Below are 25,535 nucleotides of genomic sequence, written 5' to 3'. Positions count from 1 at the left end.
GTGTGTGTGTGTGTGTGTGTGTGTGTGTGTGTGTGTGTGTGTGTGTGTGTGTGTGTGTGTGTGTGTGTGTGTGTTGTGTGTGTGTGTGTGTGTGTGTGTGTGTAGGGTGGGGGGGCAGATAAATCCCTATCAGACACCAGACCCCCACCCACCCATCCACCCCCAAGCACACAAACACACGTTTCACAACATCACTGCTCGTTTACGAGATCATAAAACACGTGCCGCGCTTGGTTTCTGTGATGCGTTAAAGCGAGTCTTCCGTTAAACAACCGCCTGGGATTCCAAACAGGACACATTCAACGTCTATTAAGACCAAAAGAAAAAAGAAAAAAAAATTTTACAGAGCCACAAAGCTGAGAATTATGTGACTGAAATACAAGCAAACCCTACATATGCTGATGAAATGGAACAAAATGTGAGGTGTGATTTAAAATTGCAAATATACCTTACGGAAGTTTGAAAAAAAAAAACTCCTTCCTCGCTGACATGTTTAGATCCATTAGGCAGACTACTCACACACTGTTTTTAATGGCTGTCAGTCTGCCTGATAGATAGAGTGCAAGGAGAACATCTGCTGGCACAAATCTCTCAGTGTATACATATGCTCTTACCGTCCTTCTACTTTAAAGGAGCTCAGATGCACCGAAAGCAAACCTGAGAGCAGGGTTCAAGTATCCCACTGGCCTAAAGCCTCCCTAAACTCTCTAACATGTTTACCTCCATAAACGCTGCGCTTTAAGTACAATTTAATTGGCTGTAAACTGTTAGCTGTGTTTACTTTTGGGTTGGTATAAAATGCCAGGGAGTCTGAAAACTGCTGGAGCAAACACATCACTCTGCCTCCCTGCCTCCTCTTCCTCCTCCTCTTCATTCCCACGGCTCGCAGGCTCATAATGTGGACGCTGCGTTTGAATAACTCACATGCAGACACATGCGAAGGTGCTCAGTATCTGTGTGTACCACCCCGCAAGAACCATACGTTACAAACTCATTCCTCTACGGTTCCTTTGTACCCACACCATCCCCCACACACCTTAACACACACACATAGAGATAGACCAGGCCGGAGTCTCTCTACAGTCTTCTCAGGGGCCACCTTTAATCTGACGCTCATTAAGAGCACTTCATAAAATTGTCAGTAACGATAAGGAGCAGAGGGCCAGCTACAAAAACAGAAAGTCCTGTAGAGCACTGAATTAGTTTTTGAATTTATAGGGGCCACTGAAGTGGGGCGCTCTAAATCAAGAGGAGCCCCCTGACAGCCTCAACAGTCCAAGCAAGAATGCAGACCATGGGTAGCTTTATGCATGGCGTAACCCCTCTCACAAGACGCTGCTAAAGGAGAACGGATGAAGCAGGAGAACAGTGGAGCGGGCCGCCACCTAAATCACGACCAGAAAAGGACAACTGTCAGCCGCCGCTTGGCTCAGCCCTCTCTCTGGGCTCGGACTGGTGTTGGACCTTTGTTTCATTCCATTGAGAGACTTGATTAAGATGACAGGGCCGAGTCGTAAATCAACTCTCAAGGTTTCTTAAAATTGCTTTTAGGATCATTTGGACGAGGGGCAAAGAACACAAGAATGAAAAAAAAAAAACACAAGTGCAAGTGTTTTCAAATGACAAATAGTGTTTTTTTTCCCATTCCCTGCGGGGCCATTGCTAACACTTCACATGATGGTTTCATGTTTATAAAAATCAATGAGTACTTAGAGTTAGTGGTGTCCATAGACTGCAGAGACGACAACAACATTTTCTAAATAACCTTTGGCTGTTGCAACTTTTAAATGATCATGATTTGAAAATGTTGTACTACTGCATTCATTAAAAAACAAACAAACAACAGCATTAAACCTGATAAACAAAAGTTGTGATATGTGATGCCTGACGCATAACGAGGATGCCTGATGTGGATTAGAGCTAAGCAGTAAGCATATAGGTCAAGACTTTCTGCATGGGCCACAGGGCAGCTGCAAAACATTTAGCAACTCCCATGCTTCTCTGCAAAAGCTGTCAATCACATCATCCAGTGAGAGAGAGGGAGAGAGAGCCTGGCCATGGGGATAATGAAAAGATGAGTCATGATATACACAAACAAGTTTGTTTTTTTCAAATCAGCTGCAAATTGTTGCCTGTCTGCTGAACTGAACATTTCAAAGTAGTAAGCACTATATGATGCAGGTGTCTTAATCATCTTCATCCTCTACAAAAAGACTTGCACACTAGTAGATTTCTCCACCTTGCAACAAGTAAAATACCAGGATATCCTTTATTTTTTTCATGTTCGCAAAACTTTACGTGATTTTTTGAGATAATTCAAATTTTAGGAGTGAACTGTAATGGGAAGTAAGAAATGCCAAAATACTTTGAGCAGCCAACAAAACATCTGTTTGGCTCTTTGCTTCTTCTCACAGCTCAGATGCTAACGGCTGAAGGAACATGTAATACTGCTCAGTTCTTTTTTTTTTTAAGAGGAGTGATAAGGGGGAGGGGGTGGGGGGGGGGAAGGCAGGGTGGGTTGGTGTGAGGGTTTATGTATATGTGTGTGTTTATACACAACACGCCAAAATTCCTCAGCCAGACGAATCCTACACGGGCACCTGCAACACTCGTCTGCGCAGGAAGTTTCATATCCTCCCCTATCACAGGACCTCTATTTCCTCTCTGGTTCTGGACGGGTTTCAGAAGTCTTATAATTACTGCTGTTACAAGTGAGTGGAGAGCATGTGAAAGTGGAGACCAGCTGGTGTTTTTTCTCCTACTCCTCTCCACATGTCTGACACCATGGAGCCTTCATGTTTTTCATTCACACACCCACAGACAATGCCACCCTGCGCTCCTGGGTTTGGCGAGGGCGACCTCGCTGTCACTGACTGGCAAACGTCTTTGTCTCGTCTGTGTGTGTGGGCAAGTGGTTCAAATTGTCCATTCTGACTCAGAAGTTATGTGAGAAACATTAATTTGACATAAGGCTGTAATAACAAACAACTTGGTATTCAGTTTTTCAGTTGATTTACTCTTTTAATGCATTTATTCCAGTGGTGAAAAAACACAGCAGACTGTGTACGTCACTGGAGTAGCAGGCTGTTTAGATTAAAGCCAAGCTTTTATGATGCTAATTTCTTATACCTTCTTTAAAAACACCCAAAGGGATGTTAGATTTGGCTTTTGACAGCTGAATACAACTGTTTGAAAACGTTTCTAGGCATATTCTCATCCAGTAAATGCATATTTTAAGTCAGTAGTTAGTTAAGTCAGTAATTTATCCAATCAGCACCCATGTTTCCCAAGAACTTTGCCTCTGTTTCTGAGTAATATTTATGTAGAGCTAAATGCCAGAAAACTTGTGACTCAACAAAATGTATTATCTTTCAGAATTAATATAAATAGTATTCACTTAACAAAATATCTCAGAAATTAATCTACAATCTTGATGAAATGATAAAGGATTGTGGAGAGACAAACACAAAGGCTAAATGCAGTTTGATTTTCATGAATCAACAGTAAAATTGACCCCTCCTCTCACTACTCGTGTTTTTTTCCTCCAGACATCTGAGGTTTGATGGGTTTCCTGTGTACTTAACCATTCTTTAAATCTCAGGTCACAGAGAAATGTTTAAAGAGAGTAGTTTTACTCCTGGGATCAGTGGAAAAAAGGAAGTAACTTTTAAAGAAATGTGACGCTTTTCCACAGACAAATAAACATCTAGAAAAGCAGTTGAGACTCTGCTGTGTCTCGTGCTCGCTGGAGAAAGAGCCTATTCCAACAGATTTATGAAGCCCAGTGTTTTTCATAATGACACCGTAAGGATTTACACGTTGCTTGTCAAGAGGGCCATAGACCGAAGGTAACAGGGTAACCTTGCTGTCACTGCTCTTCCTTAAACAGTGATTAAGAGACAGGGGATATGATGTTGACGTGTCTGCTAAGATGATAATTTACACTCACTGCACAAGTAGACATTTCACACCAATGGACATATTAATGGCAGTGCACACTTACCCTGTCACAATCAAAGAGATGTGTTTTAGAGAGAATGTGCCCATGTGTGTGCGAACAGGGAGATTGTGTAAGCAAAGGCAGTGAGAGAGGGGGGAAAGTTCTCGCTGTGCTCGTTGTGATAAATCATTTAGTTGCACAGTATCCCCTAACTTTGGCTCTGTTTGATCTTGATCGCAGTAAGATGGTGGTTTTGAAGTGAAAAACTCCAGAACTGCAGGTCAGGCTCTGGCGAGGCAGGGCCACTAACCCACACAGTGAGACAGGGTCATAATTTACACCCCGGTGGACAGCACCTAGCATCGGGGAGCCCCAAGCCTCCATCTGTGCTATCTCAATCAGTGACAGATTGATGGAGCCTCTTATTCATTCAAACTGAGTAGATGTCTCTGTATAGACTGCTTTACAAATACACAGGTCTTCAGCAGACAGGTTCTGCACAGGTTCCTATGGTGAAAATGTACTAATGCCTCCATGAGCAAAACAACTAAGAACATTTATAACTGTTGATTAGATTAAGAGATCTGTAACACAGACAATGAACAAGGCCAGCCAATTTGATCCCTCAACCTGGTCCTTGTTAGTTCTTTGTATTTGTAGCACTATTTTCCATGTTATTACCCTATTAAAGAATTAGGCTACAATAAAACCAAAGTGGGACTACAAACCACATTTTAAAGATGCAGATTTGTGCATATACATTCCCATCAGTCAGCTTAACTGCAGCCATCATGTTCTCATACTTTTAAAAGAGTTTCAAAATAGCTCTATTCAAAATAAAGGGCAAAACAATATGCTGACCTTCCACGTGCACTTTTACCACACACGACAAAAACATTTTACAGACTGTTCCTTCAAAGCAAACACAGTTATTTCCGTTCCTGTAAAAGTTGTCCCACTAAGTGTCTGGTTTAACAACTCATTATCACTGAACGGTGTGAAAACACCACAAAGCCCAAAAGTATCACCCTCTAAAAAGGAAAAGTTTCTCTGTTTGCCTTAATTATTCATAAAACAGTCTGTCTTCCCCACTTCTGCCTCTCTTATTTATGGCTTCCTCTGTGGTTCTATCAACCTTTAAACTGTTTCTGTCTTGTAACCCAGCTGTTGAAGCCTTCTAGTGATAGAAATGTGGGGGTAGGGGATAGGACAACTGAGAGACAGCTTTCCTCCTCATGCTTTTAACTACAAGAGAAAGGGTGTGTGAAAACGACCAAATCTGCTTATGGGGATATCAACAGACTAATAACAGAACTCTAATCTCATATAGATTCACACAAGTAGGAAGATAGCTTTACTGATACAGTCAGCGTGTTGTGGACGGTGAGACGTTCATGACTCGGTGAAGAGGACAAGGGGCAAACCTTGATTGCAATAACGCTTTTTTATCACATGCTTTCCTGTTATGGAAGCAAACCTCTTCAGTAATGATACTGTATCAGCCATATCTTGGTTTCCAGGGTTGCTCAGATGTATACTTTGTATTGCAAAAAAAAAAAAAAAAATACAACATTCATGGTGACTTAATGCCTTAAATTTTTCAAGATATTTAACACAACAATATCTAAGGAAAATCTGTGCAGCTCCATCCACACGCCCTACAGGCCAGTGAACAGAGTTGGTTGTTTCCCTTGCAGTCAGTGGGGTGGAGAACAGGAACAGGGTGTGAGGAGAGCCCACGCCAGGGGGTTCCCATAAATCAGGGCCCTTCTGCCCCCTATGTCCACCAAACCAACAGGGACTGGATGATCCAAATTCCTGGGGGTTAATTCACCAAGTCGCTCCCTAAATTTCCTCCTGTACACCGTTGTGTCCACCCCTTCAACTAACACTGCACTTTGAAGGAATGGAAAGCGTACAACACGACAGAGACTACACAACATGTACTGTCCTCTTTACAGTGCCGCAGTGGCAGCGTGCCCTTTGCTCTTAAAACACCGAGCTATGTGTTAACACAGAGCAGTTATAGCACAGATTGAACTTACACCATGCTATCATGAATCTGTCCTCTATGAGACGTGCCCTTTCATCTCACAATCATAAAAACACTTGTTCGGCAGCTAAAAGACACAGTCTTGTTCAGTAGCAACAAAGCTGCAGCAGGCTACATCCTGGCTGCTCGGGCTGATGATGAGACATTACAAGAATCGCAGAGGAACTTTAACTAATAACTTAGATTTACTTCACAGTGTTTCAGTGTGTGTTTGTGTAAAAAGAGATGCTATCAAACAGGCAACAAAACATTTCATATGAGATATCTTCTACGTGTGTGTGACTGGCTGAAGATGTGTGAAGCCTCAAAAACTTTAATTTAATTTCATTTATTTAAGAGAAAATGATTTTATGGTTAATTATTGCTTCAATTCTACAACAGTGTTTTTGCTGCTATTTATCTGTTATGGTGACAAAATGCTGAAGCACTTAACTACAGAATATAGGACCTACATACAGTATCCTTGCCAGATGTTTAATTAAATTCCCTCTAAAAGCAGATCTTTTTAGTCTTATCTAAAACATGATTTGTTGTTCTTTGTTTGACTCAAGCTCCTTTCTCCAGCTATTTCTGCATGACGTCTCTCCCACCCACACACGTCTGACTAAAAGGCAATCCAAAAACTGCTCTGATAACACATTTGTTCCTTGGCAACGTGCATTTTAATGATAAACCATTAATTCACTAAACCTACTTTCTGTCATTTAATAATGATGCCTGCTTTAAATTACTGCCATCTCTTTGCACTTGACTAAGCTGTGTGTAGTATGAACTGCTGTGATTACTGGTGTCACTGAAAGAAAAGACTTTAACACCAGGCAGAAAGAATTTGGGCTGCTTTGTTTATGCACAAACTCAGCCTTTGCCACTCATTCCTAAAAATCCTTGTGAGCAATCTAAAATTAATTAAATTGTCACCGAATACCACAAAAACACTGCAGAAGCTAAACATTATAATCATAATGGGAACACTGAAAGAGAAAGATGTAGTTCCAATCTTACAATATTTTAATTTGATACCTCTTACTTTTTATCCCTGTATTGAGCGACTTTAATCTGTTTAAAAAAAAAAAAAAAAAAGGAATTGTCTTCCCATTCTGTGACCTGAAAGGATGTTGGCCTGTGTCTTGACTGAGACTGCACTTCTGGTGCAATGTGGAATAAATACTAAAAAATATATAACAATAGTAAATAATTGTCCACTGGATTTAGTTTAAGACACTTTCCTCAGTTTATTTCCCAAAACAAGCTCAAACTATGACTCGCCCTTATGAATACGTTATTGCCTATGTGGCACATGTAATAATAACCGGTCAAAACTATATGATAAATAAACTGACAGCCTTTATCTTAATCCCAGATTTAAGACAGGACGCATTAATACTTAGGCTATGTTTAAAAATATAAAAATATACATTTTCATAAAGTAAAGCGAGAACAAGAAAACATTAAAAAGAATCAGTATTATAAATAAACACTTATCTCCTTCTTATTTAGTTTCAATTATCTCCCCCATTGGGTATTGATTATTTAATGCTGAGCTCAACTGAGCACGTGGATGCAGAAAAAAAATACTGATCGGGACTTTAAAACGTGTAATCGTCAGTTTATCAGATGTGTACTGGAAGTTATAAAGTTTTAGTTAGGAGAAGTTTTATCAGCTCCAGCCCTGAGTGAGCGACATGGTCTGATAGTGAAACTTCAGCTGCTGACACACACAAAAAGTTTTAGTTTAAAAAAAAAGAGAGAAAAAAGTTAGAAGAAGTACGATCAGACATCTACCGAAGTGGAGTCGTTACGCACAAAAGTTAGTCGGTCGGAGAGGAACAGACCTTGGTGTATTTGATCTCCGGGTTGGGCACCGGTGAGGGCATCAGCTGGAGGGATGCCATGAGTGCAGCGGGGTCGCTCTTCACCTCTCCGGGGATCTCGATCTTACTGGAAGTCATCGCGGCCGTCTCTCTCTCTCTCTGCACTCGTCTGCCTGCTGCGCCTCTCTGGGTTTTTTCAACAGATTTCTGATTAGGACTTTGGGTTCCTTCCTGGGTTTATAGCCAGGTGTCAGCCGCGGTTCATTTTCATTGGGCAAAGGAAAGGGCTGTCCTTTCGAAAATTATATTCACGCATTTACATAAACGACCTCAGCCATGCGTGTTAAGGAGGAGAAACACATCCACCCCACCCACCTCACACTGTTTCCACTGCTTTCACTCACCAACAGACAGTTTTGCTACGGTAATTCATAGTTTTACACACACACACACACACACACACACACACACACACACATTAAACTCTGAGATTATTACAAACACAGAGCCATGAATAAAAAAAAAAGACTTTTGAGCTGACCTTTGTATTAATCTCAGGTATAGGCCTACATTAAGAATAGAACAGAATAAATCGCCTAAATGAGTTTAAAGTGACACAAAGGGTATAATCTTCAAACTAGTTCCCCAAACGTACTAAAGCATTATAGTCTAATGAATCCTACATAATTTGAGGGGGGAACAATCCCACCACAAGGTCCATTTAGTAGCTCTTCTGGTATCACACGACCTTCATCAGCAGATAAGAGTTTATTCAGTTCAATTTCCATTTTTCCACTTTAATGATTTCTCCTCCATCCTGGCAAAATAGATACAGATTTAAAGTTAAATCTCGACCTTGGAAAACAAAACTTCTCCACAAATACATACAAATGCATATCCACTCTTTTACTGAAAATATGAACTCAGATTCTTCACACCATCATTAACCATTTCCTAAGTGACATAAAGGTGTCAAACTACTTTCCTCGGCTCACTATCACCCTGTAGTCTTTATTTGCCTAACACAACCTCCCCACGGTCTAAGATGTTATGTAAATGGTAACTAGAGGGATTGCTGCTACTCGCTGGGGTGTTGTTGGCAGAGATTTGTCCTGCAGGTGATAATTCCTTCCAGCGCCTCCTTTAAAACTCCCAATAAACATCCACCAATTAGCTTTTAGCCGTGAAAACCAAAGGAATTAAAGCAAATCCACGCATGTATTAACACATCCACAACAACCGCATTTCCCCGCACATTCATGAGGCCACTCAGGTAACAGTTAAGAGGGTAAACCAGGAGTGTATTGGAGATTTTAGACTTTGGGTGTAAGATTGTGAGGAATGTAAAGAAACAGGAGAAGAATCCAGATCAAGAGATAAATGTATCTGTGGTCAGTGGAATAACAATGAACTTTTAATACGAGCCCACCCCCATTCATATCCTCCAAGAATAATCTTTTCAACCAAGCGGAAGGGGCCTTTAAATTTTAGATTTCATAATCTGAGCCTCTTGACAGGACAAAGGAGCGCGGAGACAGATGTAGGGCCCATAATTTGCAAATCCCCGGAGGATGCTGTTTCTCCATCAGCACATCAGCCTTTTTTCACAGCATGGGCGACACACTCAAAGTGTCTGTTTCACATCAAAGAGGACGTGCCCGAAACGGTGACATTGATTAATGCATTCAAAACATCCCATCCTCAGCCTGTCGCCCTCACCTTTTCACAAAGCACAGTGAACGGAAGATAAGACATACCGGGGAGACGGTGTGACAAACTTCAGCCGGCAGTTCAAATGTATTCATGGAGCTCCCTCTGTTGGACGAAGTGGGCCTCGGATATCTCACAGTCACACTCACATATTCAACTTTTAACGGTATATTTACCAAGAGCGGTTAATAAGATCAATGGGATGTGTAATTGTAACAACATGGAGGCAAGCAGGACAACTGGAAATATGATGTCTGGGAGAAGTGGCTCCGCAGTATTTCTGCATGAAGAAAGGTGAGTGAGAAAACTTTCTGACATGGTGAAAGAAGAGAGACAAAAACATGCAAGGAAAAGTTTTACAAAAAGAACAATGAAAAAGTTGGGACAATGTGGGTGTTTTTAGAGAGTTAATTTCGTAATAGGATGTTTCTTATTAACAAAATATCTACAAAGACATATAAACAACAGAGCATAAATAATTTATAAAGTAGGAGTCTGGTTGTTTTCTCCAATACACAACTTCATGTGTTATAACATAAACATATTAATGGGTCATAATTTAGTCTATAAGACTTATACAGTGGAAATACAGACTAAAGGCCTAAAGTAACACACTCGATCTCATTAAACTGGTTTTCAGAATATTAATATATTTGTTATTTTTTACTCTGGTGAATACTTTTTTTTTTCTTTTGGCATTAATATATTTTACGATCATTATTTAAAGATTCATTTGGGCCTTTTAAACCTGCCTATAGGAGCATGGGTATAGGTTTTAATAGCCTGGAGGTTTTAATAATGTTCGTACAAAATTGTACTCTCCCAGTGACTTTTTTATCATTTGAAATGTTTTAAATGCCAAAAAGAGACAAAGCTGTACATGATGTGAAATTGATTGCCTATGTTTATTATCGGCTAATCAGATAAACAAATAAAAAAAAATGAAACAATTATATTTGCATATTGGAAAGATCATCTGTGATTTATTAAACATGAAGTTCTGAGACTGTTAGTGTAAAAATATCCATTGACCTGAATTTCATAATCCCTCACTGTGTGATGAACCTCTGAATGGACAATAAAAACATCTATTTTATTTGTCAGTGTTGTCATCGATAAAGGAGGGCGCTACTTACACAGCTTTAAAGTCATCCAAATGTTGTAATTGAAAACGTGACTGTTGGTTTATGTAATTCTTGGTGGTAATGAGCACATTTGAGACTTAATTATCTTAATATCAATCCAAGTGTTTTCATATGTTTCTTATTTGTTCACATTTGTTTTGTCATATTGTGTCTCCGAGACTCACAGCTGCAAGTTTAGTGATCTACTAAAATATCCTCTTAAGATATATATATATATATATATATATCTTATCTTTCGTGTTTTTATTTCCAAAGCAGCCTATTATCTAAAGAATTTCTCTATTTGACATTTTATATTCGGATTCTTCATCAACGTGTTGCCTAATTTGTTATTTGTTATCTAAAAAAAATCAAATGTATATGAATGCAAATAAAATCCAATACTTTCAGTAACTGTTAGGTCTGAATGCCAGTGTAATGCTCCGGAGCCCATTTCTCTAATAAAAAGTAGACCCCTTGTGGTTACAAAGGGAAATAGATGCAGAAAGCTTAACGTGCCTGTCGGCCTGCCGACGGCTGCACGGTCCGAGCGCACCGAGTGGGAGGCGGCAACCTGCACCGACAATTACACACAGACTCCATCGTAGTTGTTAGCTGTTTGTTCTGGTCGGAGGAAGACATCAAGCAGCCGCAGGGGGGGAAAATGGAAAATGAGAACAAGAAGAAGATGAAGGAGAGATTTGGCCTGAGGCGGGACATTTTTAAGGAGTTCCTGGCGGAATTTCTGGGGATATTTGTCCTGATAGTGAGTACCTCCCTCTGCACCTGTCATCCAGCTTAAACAGCCGCTTTAAAGCTGTGAAGGAGTATGCTAATAAGGTGTCAAACTGGGTCTCCAGGGACTGCTGTCTCTCATATGTCTCTATTAGGATATAGTATATACTCTGGGAATAACAGACTTTCTCTTTGATGCTCAGCTGTAATTGCTCCTGATAGCAAGATGTGGCTGATGTGGGACTGATTTTCATCCACACAACTCCTCCAGAAGTGCAATGTCACACAAAATTCTAATTATTATAACAATATAATCAATAACAGTCTCTCAAATGGGGGTGGGGGGTAACAGATGACTTGTAGCAAATGATCAGTTCACTAGAGCAGTAGCATTGCTTTTCTTTATGTTTCCTTTTCATTTTCTTAAAAAAATTTGCCTATAGTTTTCAATTATTATGTGTTTTTAGTCTGGACTGTCCTCCGCCTGTCACCCATCTGAGTCCACTTAAATGCCTGTGATGCCACAACAGAAGAGTGATACAGCTTCCACAACTGCCCTTTTTTTAAAATTTGGATGAGTGGTGCCCTCTCAACACCTTTTTTTGGTCTGAATTACTTCTGCCTTTTACCCAGTAAGTGGGGGATTCATTATTTTTCCGAGCTCCGAGTTGGACAAATTCTCTTTGGCAGTCACCGACTGTTGGTGGACAAGAGGGCTAGTGTTAATGGCGGGTATAATTGGAATAATTAAAAACAATGAGTCTTTCTACCTCCACCCTTTGTGTTTTTTTCTTGTCTCTGTCCCAGCTCTTTGGATGTGGTTCAGTGGCCCAGACGGTGCTGAGTAAAGGGGCTCTAGGGGAGCCCTTGACCATCCACATTGGTTTTACTCTGGGAGTCATGATGGCTGTCTACATGGCAGGGGGAGTGTCAGGTAAAAGTAGCCCACGCTTTGTATGGATACCTACACAGCTCACACACACACTCTCACAGTCATGACAGTACTAAACCATCCACTTTCTCAACTCTTGCTCAACTAGTGATTATTTGCATTATATTATTCTGCAAATTAGTTTCTTGATGTTTTCAAAAATGGTGAAAAGTGCCAGTTTCCTGAAGCCAGAAGTGACATTTTTATATATTTTTTTTATAAGACTTGTCTAAAACCCCAAAATATTTAGAGAAAAAGCACTGATTCTCACAATTAAGAAGCTAAATCTAAGGGACGTTTGGCTTTTTTACTTGAAAAAATAACTTAAACAATTGATCGATAGTTTAGATAGTTGCAGATTAGTTTTCTGACAGGTGACTAATTGTTTCCACTCCACCTATGAGCATGTAGGCGTTAATGACAAAGATGCTTTCTCTGTAGTTCAATTGTTTTTTCAGCTGTCTGAAAAACAAGGAAGGCATATAATATTTTGATATTTCAGCCTAAAAAAACCTACAAACACAGGCTCGTATCAAAGGTCATCACTCAGAGTTTGTCTGTGGTGGAGATGCCACCTTTGGTTGTGGATGTCTGACTGTCTCTTTGTAGTATAACAACTCTCTCCTCCAGGTTACTCTGTCACTGTTATCTCCATCATCAAAGTATTTACATGAAAAACCTTTGCAGAGATCAGGCTGAATTTTCTTCTCGGATGACTGACATCATCGCATTAGCTTAGTGATCTAGATAAAGTGATGGCCTATGAAGACCAATGTAGACCTTTGAAAAGTCTTGTAATTACATAATCCACAATGGAAAGAATACAACATAAAGTAACCTCTTTTGTGGTCTAGAAGGAAATAATTACTAATATGGGGGAATTAGTTTTTTTTATTGGAGATCAAACTAAGTGCTGTTACTTAAATACCATCTCTGGTGGGCTGATTTTCAGTGTAAGAGTGGTGTCAGTGTGCTTGCGACTGAAGATATTGTGTCCCGATGTCCAAATGGGACTTTATAGGGTACATTCTTCAAGGATTACAGCAAGATGAGCCCTCTGTGTGTTGCCAGAAATGATAGAGATAGGAGGGAATAGTTGTTAAATGTCACAGTGCTTTTTACGGGTTTGCTGAGCCAAAATAGTGAGTGTCCATTAATCAGCAATCAAGGGATTCATTATGTTGAGGGTTGCACTGTTCAGGCTTCATAAATGATTTTTTCCAGCACTGCTGGGAAGTGAACAATAATGATCAAAACCAGAGCATCTGATGGCATAATAACTGTTTAAAGGAACAGTTTGACATTTTGGGAAATACTTATTTTCTCAAATCTGTCCATCGAATATGAAGCTACAACCAACAGACTGTTAGCTTTGCTTATGATAAAGACCGGACATGGGGTAAAACAGCTACACCTAGCACCCCTAAAGTTCAATAATTAACGCGTTACGTCTCATTTGTTTAATCAATTTTTGGGTTTTGAGCAGTTGCCTGGCAACCAGCGGAGACTCCAGAAAGTCACTGATCCAATACACATGGTACTTTGGTTTTTCTCACAGATTAAGCGAGATAAAACATGTTATATCTTATACCCCTTTTTCCAGTCTTTGTGCTAAGCTTAGCTAAACCCAGTCCATGCCATACAGACTTTGTATTTGGAACTAATGTATTTTGTTTCAGGATCGCACAAACTCTCCTGTGTCATGTGTTTTAGTCCATCAGTGATTTAGGGAACTAATATATTTATGGTATGTTGTGTTTTTGAAGAGATTTAAAATTATTCAGTGAGAAATTTGAGTTTGCAAGAGAATGAAAAAAGTGCAATATATGTTTAGTGCCGTGTGAATATGTGATATATGAATGAGGCATTTTATCCCTATCTTGTTTAGGATGGCTGTTGTGATCACTCTGACTCATGTTATAGTGTTACTTGTGCTACATGTTTAATGAGAGGAGTAGTAAAGCTTCAGAGGAATAGCAGAAAAGCCCGAGGACACGGAGGTTAATATATGGAGAGCCTTTGCTGCATGACTGGGCCATTCAGCCCTGGGGTCCACAGCTCAGTGGGAAGCTTCTGTCCAACGACATCTCTGAAGATGATCATAGGTATTGGACTAATGAGCTTTACTGGGGCATGGGTCTCTGGAGAGGAGGGGGGTCAGGTGTGACAAGCCTGGCTTTCTAGGCTTTCCTGGCAGGGCGGCCCCATAGGAGAAGAAAACACAATTGTTTTCACTTTGTAGTCTCAGATTTTAGATGACAGTGTACCATAAGTGTGACACATCATGGTCACTCTAATGACCTGCAGTCTACGTGTGCCTTAAGCAGATTCAGGCAGATTATGTCAGATGCAATTCAGACAGGCAGGTCTTGGTGGTTGTCGTGGTCAGTGTTTGTGAACAGGACAGGGAGATTAACAATGGGCGCATGGCTGATACCCCCAGTGGTGTTACCACAGCGAGGTCAAAGCCAAGATCCCAGAGTGTTAAATAAATGACCTCACACTGCCATCACAGCCCAGAAACAATTGGCTGGAATGTGTTCAAACCCGTCTCTTAAGGACAATTTATAATATAGGAAAACAGGCACACAAACCCAGTGCTCTTTGTTAGAAAAGACCCTCAAAGTTTTGAATGAATGAGCACCAGTGGGTTTGAACGCAGGCACTAAATGATCAGCCAGCCTGGCACTGACTGTTTTAATCCACTGAACTCAGTTTATCTTATCTCCTAAGAGAAGACAAACAAGAGCTTCTCAGGTCAATCAAAGATATTTGACTTAGAGCTGAAACAATTAGTCAATTAATCAACTGTTTTGATTAGAGCCTGACCGATAATGGGGTTTTGGGGCCAATGTTGATACCAATATTAGGTAGTAAAAACCTCAAATATCAATATATGGGGTGATATTCTTTTTAGACATATACACAAATATTTTGCTTAAATTATTGCTCAAATGTAGTTATCGAACACTTGTGACAAAGATATGTAATGAGAGCAGAATATTCTACAGTTTGACAATAAAAAGGCCCCAGAGAAAGCTTGATAAATCTCTGATTAATTGCCTCAAGGGATGTCAGTCAATTCAGCGTGAGTTGGTGCTGAAGACTACAAGTAACAATGAAGAAAGAAGTGAGCTTACCAGACCTCTGTGGCCCACTCCTCATCTCTTCTTAGGGCTACTGTCAGCAGTCTAGTTGCATTGTGGGTAATGTAGGCACCAGGTCCCATGTTAAATCCAAGATCCCAAAATGTGTTAAATAAATGACCCCAAACTGTCATCACTATGGCAGTTTGGGGTCATTATATTGTTAGTCTTTTACTCTTATTTTACAATACTGCCTTTTTATTAATAGGTGGAAGCAAATGTTACTTGATTTTGCTCATCTTTTTTTGTTGCATTGTTCCAGGAGCCCACGTTAACCCTGCAGTCTCTCTGGCCATGGTGATTCTGGGGAAGCTTCCTCTGAAGAAGTTCCCTGTGTATGTGGTGGCACAGTTCCTGGGGGCTTTTGCTGGATCCTGTGCTGTCTATGGGTTGTATTACGGTGGGTGTAAATGTGTAAATCAGTATTCCCAGAGAAGTGTGTCAGAAAGCAGGATTATGAGGTTATTTGGATATTTTTGTCTAAGGAAACCCAGAATTCCATAAAGTCTGAAAGAAGTGGAAACAAATTTTATCTTGATTTTATGTCCATTGTACTTTCCTTCCACAGATGCTTTGATGGAATACACCAATGGAGAATTTGTTGTTACTGGTGCAAATGCTACAGCCAACATATTTGCATCTTATCCTGCAAAACATCTCTCAGTCCTTAATGGGTTTGTTGATCAGGTAGGGCACTAACTTTAATATATTATGATATACCAGTGGCTAGGTCATATATACAAACATAAATATATTTACATGGATGATAATATTTATACAGTCTAAATAAACTTCCTGGTAACATGAAAGATAAACATGTTTTTAAATCATATATGAGTTATTATCTTCAGAGGGGTTTTGTCTCTTTTTTTATATGGAATTATTGATGTCAATGAGAAAGCATACATTTTCCAATGGGATTCTGTGTATGTGGAAGCCACTAGAGAATACAGAGAGCACGTGAGCATGCGTTAAGTGCAGTCATGGGTATGAATGTAAGCATAAATGGACATGTGAGTTGTTTGCTAATATATGAACAATTCTGCTCTGATGCTGAGAATAACTTCCATCTGTTCTGGATGTGTATGAGGCGAGATGCACATGTATGCATTAAAGGTATAATCAGTATAAATACATACAGTATATTATTTTAATTTAACATTATATTTTTTTATATTCATTTCATATATCATTTTACGGCAATGTTTACAGGCATCACTGATGTAAATAAAGCAGCTACACCATCAGAAACATTAATAATTAACTTTTAGTTGTTATGTAGAGTTATGGCGAGTCCTGTCAATGGATTTTGCTGTTTGGTAACGGGCTTTGGGAACACAGACTGTTTAATCTGTGAAATTATAATCTGTACAATTAAATAAAATAAATATTTGTAGCATTTTTAGATAATATGTTTAATATGAGAGAGATTATATTATTTGATAATCTAACTCTGCAATGTTTTCCTAATATTGAGCCATATGGGGCTAAATAGTAAAGTTGTCTTGGCTATACAGACTGAAACCAGGGGAAAGGGGAAGCCCCATAATAAGCTTAGACAGAGTAACATAGGGCAGAGGTCAGGTCACCACCACAGACGAGGTAATACAAAAACATCCTCTTAAAAACAACAACAATAACAAACAAGCAAAGAATTATATAACTGATGTTACGTCAATAATTGCCTTATGCTTTTGTTTTAAAGGTAATTGCAACTGGTGCGCTGATCCTGTGCATCCTGGCCATCACTGACAGGAAGAATATCGGTGCTCCAAAAGGTATGGAGCCTCTGTGCATCGGCCTGATTATTATGGCCATTGGAGTGTCCATGGGTCTGAACTGTGGCTATCCAATCAACCCAGCACGAGACCTCGGCCCACGGTTCTTCACCGCTGTGGCTGGGTGGGGCATGGACGTATTCAGGTAATTTTACTAATGTAGATACAAAAATGTGCCTGTTATCCCCCATAACATACGCAAGTAAGTAGGTAAGACATGTTTTCTGAGCTGCCTGCCCTGAGAGAGCTGGGAGTCCATTATTTACTGCTGCTCTCACTCTCACCACTGCCTGAGAATTAGTAGATGTGTGATGTAAGAAACTTTAACTAAGTGGCTGCTCTTCTCTGTCCCATATAAAGAGAAGCATTTGAACCTCCATTTCTGTTCTCTTCACTATCTGAATTAATATTTCAAAGACCGTGCGTGTATTTCCTGCAAAATGGGCTGTGGGCTTTAAGTGAACAGGGAGAGATTCCAGGCACGTAAATATTTATTATTCATTGCAGAAATGGCACAATTATATGTTCTTCAGTTTCTCTTTCTTCCTTTTATCTTCTTCCCCCGTCACCCTCCACCCAGCTGTTCCTGGTCCTGTTTTGTTGCAATTTTATTGATTATTATATTTAGACAGATTCAGGTGATTATTCTTTGTAGGATCACTACGAGCAACCTCTCTCACATTACTCACTGTCAAATGATACATACAAATATAATTTATAGCTGCTTTAAAGAATATGTATGCCAAAACTTACTGGCTTTGTAAATGTTTTAAGAGAAAGGAGATGTATTCAACATCACCACAGTTTGTCGGGCCTTACAATGTGTTTTACTGAGAAACACTCACACATAAATTGTTTATTTTAATGAAGCACCACGCAGTAAGGAATCTCTGGCTCTTATTCACCAGTAGTAGTAAAAGGGAACTTCTACAGTGATAGTGGGGGACCAAGCAAACCCAAGTATGACCCTTGCATGTCCTGTTTTGTATTGGGTCCTCCTCCCAGGCTGCCTCATTCATTACCCTTACCAGGTCACCCCGTTGGCTTTTGAAATGGTGTGTCACCTTTGCAAAGGTGCCACTCTAATGTCACAGAGTTGTACTTTTAAGATACTGTCCACACGTTGCAAACAAGAGAGGGGACAAGGTGCATCCCTGACTCGCTTTCACTTTGGACTTTGTCAAGAATGCAAACAAAGTTGTTATGCTACATGAATATAAACTAAATGGCTCACAACAGCAGACTTTATATGAATCAGAATCAGAATTGTTTATTGCCAGTAGTTATATTTTGTACTACTACAGGATAACACAAGGAACATTTTTGTCTGTGCAGGGCTAAAATACTGATTCTTTGTTGATGTTGACACAATTGCTATTGTTCTTCCTGAGTACCACTGGTGTGGTGCGTCTTGCAGTATCTTGATTTAAGCTGTAATTATCACTGAGGGACAGTAGTGTGATCCCTGGAAAGCTGGAAAACATTCCACTGGTCGTCTTTTTCAAGCTCTCAGGATGATTCAAACGTTGGTTGGTTGGTGCCTGACGCTCTTATTTTTTTGATTTCTTGTGGTAATTCTTCATGATAATGACGAGACATGTTAACTGTTGCACCTTAAAATATCCAAAGCTCTTAGCTGATCTCATCCACTACTGGCACCTTTCCATCGAGCAGCTTTCTAACCAGCCAGTGAACTCTACCAATTACATACTGTAGGCTGAGGTTCTTGATCTTTCCAGGTCACATTTGAGGTGCTCCAAGCAGCTCTATACAGACATACAACCTCAGAAATTGCAGCCTTTTTGGTTTGATAGTGGCTAGCTTCTACTGAAAATAATACTTTTCTTTGGGTCAGTGTTTATTAGTATTATTATTGTTATATGACACAGTTGACCTCTTTACCTAGCAAATCTAAACTTTTCTTTTTCTTCTCTCACGTGTTGCCTGTATCTGTTCTGTTCATGTCTTTGCCCTCACTGCCCTGTTTATCACTGCCCTGTTTATCACTGTCCCTGCCCTGGCCTTTTTTTTTTTTTTTTTTTTTTTTTTTTTCTTTTTTTTTTGCCCTTGAAAGCATTTGTACATGCTACTGCTAAAATGCATTAACAGTAGAGAATATGTGGTTGATCAAAAACACTGCTTGAATGATTATGGTGCCTCTATAATTGAACAGACCTGAATTATTAAATATTATAGTATTGTTCAATACAGCTATGGATTTTTAAAAGCAGAATTCTTGATTAATCCTGAAAATAACATAATATTAGGTGTGGTTGAAGGCAAATGCTACAGGACAGATACAGTGATTTCTGATGCTCATACCACAGCATTAACCATCACCAGATGGCTCATATGAAAACACATATATAGCAAGATTGTATTAATGCACATATAAGCCGTTGGTACTGTCAGCTTCATATCATGCATAAAATATGTGCTAAATCTGACATAATCTTTTACATTCATGATATAAACACTTTCTGTACATCATATCCCTGTTCAGCATTGAGTGTGAAGGCACTTGGCTCCACTCATGTCCACATGTCGTCAATGTGACCCACTGAGTGTCTGTCTCCTGACCTGATCATCTTAGCTGTGGCCATAGATTAAAGTCTATAATCCAGCCGCCTCCCTTTTCTTGTCTACTTCCTGAATGCCTACAGGAGAGAAAGATGACCTGCTCAGACGCTTGTTTACTTTCAGGCCTGTGCATCAGCTCTGTTAACTGAAGCCCTTTTCACCTGCAATAAAGACTCTTAACAGCCACATTGACCAGCAGGACTCTAATCTCCCTCTGGCTCTGTCTGTTCAGAGTGAGAATGAGGACACATGCAGTAGGTCTAACACACAGAGCTCCTTAAGACTTTACTGGTAATCTGGGATAACTGCGTCTAACCCACCTTAGATAGGATGATACTAACACAAACATATAGATCGGAGAGCCAATGTAGCAATTTAATATTGTATTTTTATATCTGTCTATAAAATTGTGGGACTTGCAAGAGACATATTAAAAAGAGATTAACAATAGTCAAAAGTGAAGCAGCAGAGATCAAGATATCTTCACTATAATATCTAGCTGTATCCTACACTTCCCATAATGCATATCAATAGTGTCTATTATGCAGCGTTTATGTTATGTCAAAGTTACCATAATTATAACTTTCTATAGTTTGTTGTAACTATGATTGTTAGTCCATGGACTCATGTCAGCTGAAGTCTACCATTCAAGGTATAAAAAGAAGTAGTATTAGTGAGCTTAAGAGGTTCAAGTAGGCCTTTGGACAGAGCCAGGCTAGCTGTTTACCCCTGTTTCCAGTCTTTGTGCTAAGCTAAGCTAACTGAGTACTGGCTGTAGCCCATTGACTGTATATGTAATGGACAGAGCTTCCGGGTCTAAAAAGTGAAGCCAAGGCGGAAGTGTCTTAAAACCTGCATTGTATGTAAAGGCCAGCAGGGCTCCATTGACTGCAATAACACACTGATACCATTAACTCTAATGGAGCCGACTTCGGTCTTAATCACTAGTTTCACGTCTTCTTCAATACATTATGATGTTCATTTAGTAAATTATGATCCAATTTTAGAGTAAAATTGATGATAAAGCCGTGTGTTTCTTTGGGCAGGGCTACCGTATGACTGACAGGTCTCTCTCCGTGTCTGTCCAGCACAGTGCATGAAACTCAGTTAAAATTGTCAAACCAGGCATCAAGATTATGTTACTGTGTTGCCCGTCTCACTTAAGATCGTTTCAAAAACATATTTTAGTGAAATGTAATACAAGATCGTGTGTGACCAGGCAAGCCGCCATTGTTTCCTGGGTGACCAATGGGTGACAAGATAGGTTCACACTTGCTGTAGCATTACATTTACCATGCAGACATGAAAGTGGTATCCATCTCCTTATCCAAGAAAACAAAAAATGTCTTTCAAAATCTAAAACTATTCCTTTAACCCAGCTTTAAAGTATATAATGCAGTCATGCATCTGTCCTGAGTTCTTCTGTGACATAAACGTGAACCATCTCTTCTATCCAACCCTTATGACATGAATGTGAAATTAGACTCTCTCTGCCTTGTAAAGGTTCTCACTTCATGCCTTCAGCTTGTAACAAACACTCTGTTTCTTTTAAGAATTAGTAGTCTAATATGACTTCATTAATCACTTGAAACACTAAAAGTGTCCCTTTTAATTCATGCAGCATAATAGTAAATGTATCGTTATATTGTATATTGTCGTAATAATGACTGTGTATGGGTCCCTCTCACTGCAGAGCTGGAGGTTGCTGGTGGTGGATCCCTGTGGCAGGACCCATGGTGGGCGGAGCAGTTGGAGCAGGCGTTTACTTCCTCTTCATAGAGTTGCACCACCCTGAGCCTGAAAAACAGGAGGAGAACAATGTTCAGGACAAATATGAAATGATAACTATGAGTTAAATTTTAGAACAAAGTTTGCAGAGCAAAGCAACAAAGCAGCTGCTTTTCACCCTCAGAAGGCAAAAAAGTTCAGTTTTATACATTTCTACAATTACTGTTCTGAGAGAATTTACAGTCAGTGGTTTAATACCAAGCATGCGTGTGACTACAGCATTTTACAGTCATTTTGAAATATGCATGAGTGTTTTATGAAGCCTTTATGTCTCTTTTTGTAGAAAGTCTGGTCTATTTATAGGTTTCAGGTTTTATCTGCCAGGGGCTCTTTCATATATCAAAATATTAAACTTTCTTGATAAATATGTTCTCTTTAGACATCAAGCTTTTCGTTTAATTCCATGATATCATAACCTTGCATGGGGAGTTTCCTCTGCATTATAGCTATGCAGTATTCTTTATAGTCTCCTATATCCTAACTGGATTCATCTTCTCTTGTTAGAAATATTTGCCAAGTTTCTTTACAGCATTTTTACTTTACTACTATCTACCTAACAAACAGGGGCATTAAATATATGTAGCACTTAGGAATGCGGAAATGTAGTAATTTATATTATTTTTAGTCAGTGTGTTACAGTAATGTGTGTTTTGTGGAGTGACTTCCTTATTCTGTTTCACTTCCTTTGCATGTGCGATTGATTGCTTTATCTTACTAGTCTTTATAACATATTTATGTAGAAAATCCAGCCTTAAATGATTATACTGGTTTTGCTTACTTTTTCACTCATATCCATAATTGTGTGACACACAAACTTGTGTTATATTGCTGGATTACAGATATACTCATTACAGGTACCTTTGATATTTAAAAGCCATAACTTAACATGCAAGCATCTGCTTTCTGCAAACACTCACACAAAACAAAGATTTCTTTTGTTTCAAGCTAAGAAACCTTTGCAAATGTCACTGAAGTCCTTGATGAATTGTGTTTGAGTCAGTGACCATGCTGTATCAGGGGGCACAACACTGACTGTATCTGTTTACATTAAAAACTCTTCAGAGCTGAGGTAAAATGTGGAGTAAATCACACATTTCTGCTGTGGTTTAGGTTTGAGTTTGAGCTCAATACTGGAAACTAGACAACAACGTTTTTTTGCAAAATGAAATGTAAAATGAAGGTATAAAACACTGGACAATCCTTTATATTGAGATGCACAATGCTTGTATCCTGAGAGCAAAGAAATGTGAATTTGCAAACACAAACCCAATGTCAACATGCTGTGTGTTAGAATAATATGACCCAGCCTGGGTCATATTATTAGTAACATGCTCCACACAACACTGTCAAACAACATAGAGGCATTATATTATATACATATTAATTGTGAGATTATATTGTACTGCACTGAATGTCATTTTACAATAGCACAGTATTTTACACTTGTGGACACTTGTTTGGCAACATGACAATCACTTAGATTACCAGGGTTTTTAATCTCTTTGTTTTACTTTTGTGAAACAAAAAAAATGTGGCACAAACATCAAAGAGTGATTTTGCTGTGACGTCCTGGATTAAACTTTCACTGCATCATTTGGTCCTTCTTTCACCAGAACCAGTTAAACACTAGTGTCTCCATCACTTCAAACCCTACATGTGGCCTAGTGCTTCTGTCATGAGTGGCAGCCTGTCAGGAAGTAACATTTGAATCTTTTTGTCTGTTGTTGTTTGTTGCTTATTTTCAGTTGCTTTTTCTAACATAGTTTAGTAACATTTTCTCAAGCACTATGTCTGAATCAATCTGAATTTTCTTTTACACTATTCAATGTATCTCAATATTGAATAAAGTTCGTTGAAATGATTTGTTCACACTTGTTGTGTGGGTCTAAATGACTAGTGGTACAACAATAATAGGATGGCATTATATCTTGTGATATAAAAATTGGACAATATGCAACCATGATGCCTCCCAGAAGGAAACAAAAATAAATTGTAATCTCTAATATTGTGAACAATCAGAGGTTTGGTATTTTCCTACTAACATATTTATTTTCTGCTGTCCTCTTTAAAAAAAAACAAATAACATATACTTGTCCTAGGCCTGAAATGTAACTTTTTAGATTATTTATTTATTTATTTGATAGGACAGTCGAAGATAGACTGGAAAGGGGGTACAGAGAGAGGGGGGATAACATGCAGCAAAGGGCTGCAGGTTGGAATCGAACGTGGTCCACTCAGCCTACATGGGGCACATGCTCTGCCAGGTATGCTACCATGCACCCCTTCTGCAAAGATAAGCTAAGATGTTTGTCAGACTTGATCTTTATTTTGCTGAAATTATCGTCAGCGGCTTTGTTTTTATAATCCATTAGGAAAAATAACAATTTTCACAGAAGACATTTTGACATGTCACAGTAGGAAAAGCACAGGGGATCAAATTAATAATGGCTGAATTCCATTTAGCTGCTTCAGTTTATATGGTAGTGTGCACCTTGGCTCACTGTCACACTGTTATTACTTACTGGAACGCTTAACAAGCACTGAGCTGTCATTAATGCTTTTAGTTACACCTGTGACATCAAACATTTCTGCTGGGAAAATTCAATTCAGTCTAGGCAGGTGGGAGTTTGTGATAACGCAATAAAAACAACACATTTTCCATTTTACTCTGAAATCTGAAAAGAAAATAGAAATTAAATAGAAAAGAAATTAAGCAAATTAAACACAAATTTATGCCTAAGGACAAATAAATCATTAACTGTCTTTTTTTCATTCAAATTATGTTAAAAATATCATGAAGCATTATTCCTCTACAAGTGATGTTTCATTTCCAAAAAAATCTCTCTCTCTCTCTCTCTCTCTCTCTCTCTCTCTCTCTAGCACACACACACAGTGTTATAGACCAGCTGCGTTCATTAGATATTCTTTAGTCATTATCTTAGTCAAGTAAACCTACCAATCATCAACCTAAGTAGCGAGTACAGCAGAAATACATCAAAATTTAAAACAAGACAACTGTAACTGGATTATATAACTTCATGGAGAATGGATAAGGAGTGTGTTTTTGCAGTTCAGTGGTTTCTGAGCTCTTCCCCATGAGTGTATCTTCTCTTTGACTTGTACAACAGCTTTACATTATAATGGGCCACAATGGCTTCTGTGCATGAGCTTTTTTCTCATATGAAAGTATTTCTATAGTTTTTTGTTGATATTTTCTGCCCTTTTGGCCGCCTCAGTTCAGTCTCATTCTTAACCTGATTTAGTTATTTTGTGTTGTATTGTATTTTTTTTGTCTGACCTGGACAAACTGAACTAGTATTTGTGTATATTTGTTCAGCATGCCCAGACACGGATGCAAACACACTCACACACACACATATACACGCACATATACACACAATACTTGGAAAAGCAAAGGTTCAGCATGTTTTGCTCTTCCGTTCACCTACATCACACATTAGACAAACTGTAACTTTAACTATTTTGCTGCTGGACTGAAACGTCCATATTAATAGTTTGAAATGTTAGTCTGTTCAGTCTTAAAGTAGCTGACAGAAGAGGACACTCACTGAAGCCTGAACTACAGGAACTATGTATCTGTGTGTTTATATATGTGTGAATGCTGACCTGATTTGAGACTTGGCACACAGTTCTCTACTGATATGTTATATAAATACTTCCAGTACTGAATATGCCTGTTTAGATATGATGATATGCATTTAAAGCCACTGGATAAAATTAAGTTGTATAACTAGGTTTGGGAACAAAGACCACACCTCATCTCATTTCTGCACAAAAAGTACTTAAGCACACCTTAACCGTTAACTTCCCCCCCGCCCCCCAAACCCCTTTTTTCCCCTCTCTCTCTCTTATTTAAATACAGGAACCACTGGGGCTTTAAATAAGAGATAAGAAGAGACAGCTCCCCCACTCAGAGTC

General features: G+C 39.1%; 2 protein-coding genes across 2 annotated transcripts in view; one reads left to right on the top strand and one right to left on the bottom strand.

The window, feature by feature from the left end:
- aldh1a2 (aldehyde dehydrogenase 1 family, member A2) overlaps window positions 1-8,150 on the bottom strand; it is a 23,983-nt gene extending 15,833 nt beyond the window's left edge. The window contains exon 1 of the mRNA XM_035652011.1: window positions 7,826-8,150. Within this exon, the coding sequence (XP_035507904.1) occupies window positions 7,826-7,942 (117 nt within the window). The 5' untranslated portion in view covers window positions 7,943-8,150. The remainder of the gene's footprint in view (window positions 1-7,825) is intronic.
- Window positions 8,151-11,278: 3,128 nt separating this feature from the next.
- Window positions 11,279-23,368, top strand: aqp9b (aquaporin 9b). The gene is made up of 6 exons (XM_035652012.1): window positions 11,279-11,404; window positions 12,181-12,307; window positions 15,713-15,850; window positions 16,019-16,137; window positions 17,156-17,373; window positions 21,502-23,368. Exons 1-6 carry the CDS (start codon window positions 11,303-11,305, stop codon window positions 21,662-21,664), a joined length of 867 nt encoding a protein of 288 aa, XP_035507905.1. The 5' UTR covers window positions 11,279-11,302; the 3' UTR covers window positions 21,665-23,368.
- The last annotated feature ends 2,167 nt before the right edge of the window (window positions 23,369-25,535 follow it).

Source organism: Morone saxatilis, unplaced genomic scaffold (assembly GCF_004916995.1).
Source record: "Morone saxatilis isolate NCDOM2014 unplaced genomic scaffold, NCSU_SB_2.0 Contig11, whole genome shotgun sequence".
Taxonomy (NCBI): domain Eukaryota; kingdom Metazoa; phylum Chordata; class Actinopteri; family Moronidae; genus Morone; species Morone saxatilis.
Note: the sequence above shows the minus strand (reverse complement) of the source record. Positions and strands in the feature narration are given on the sequence as shown.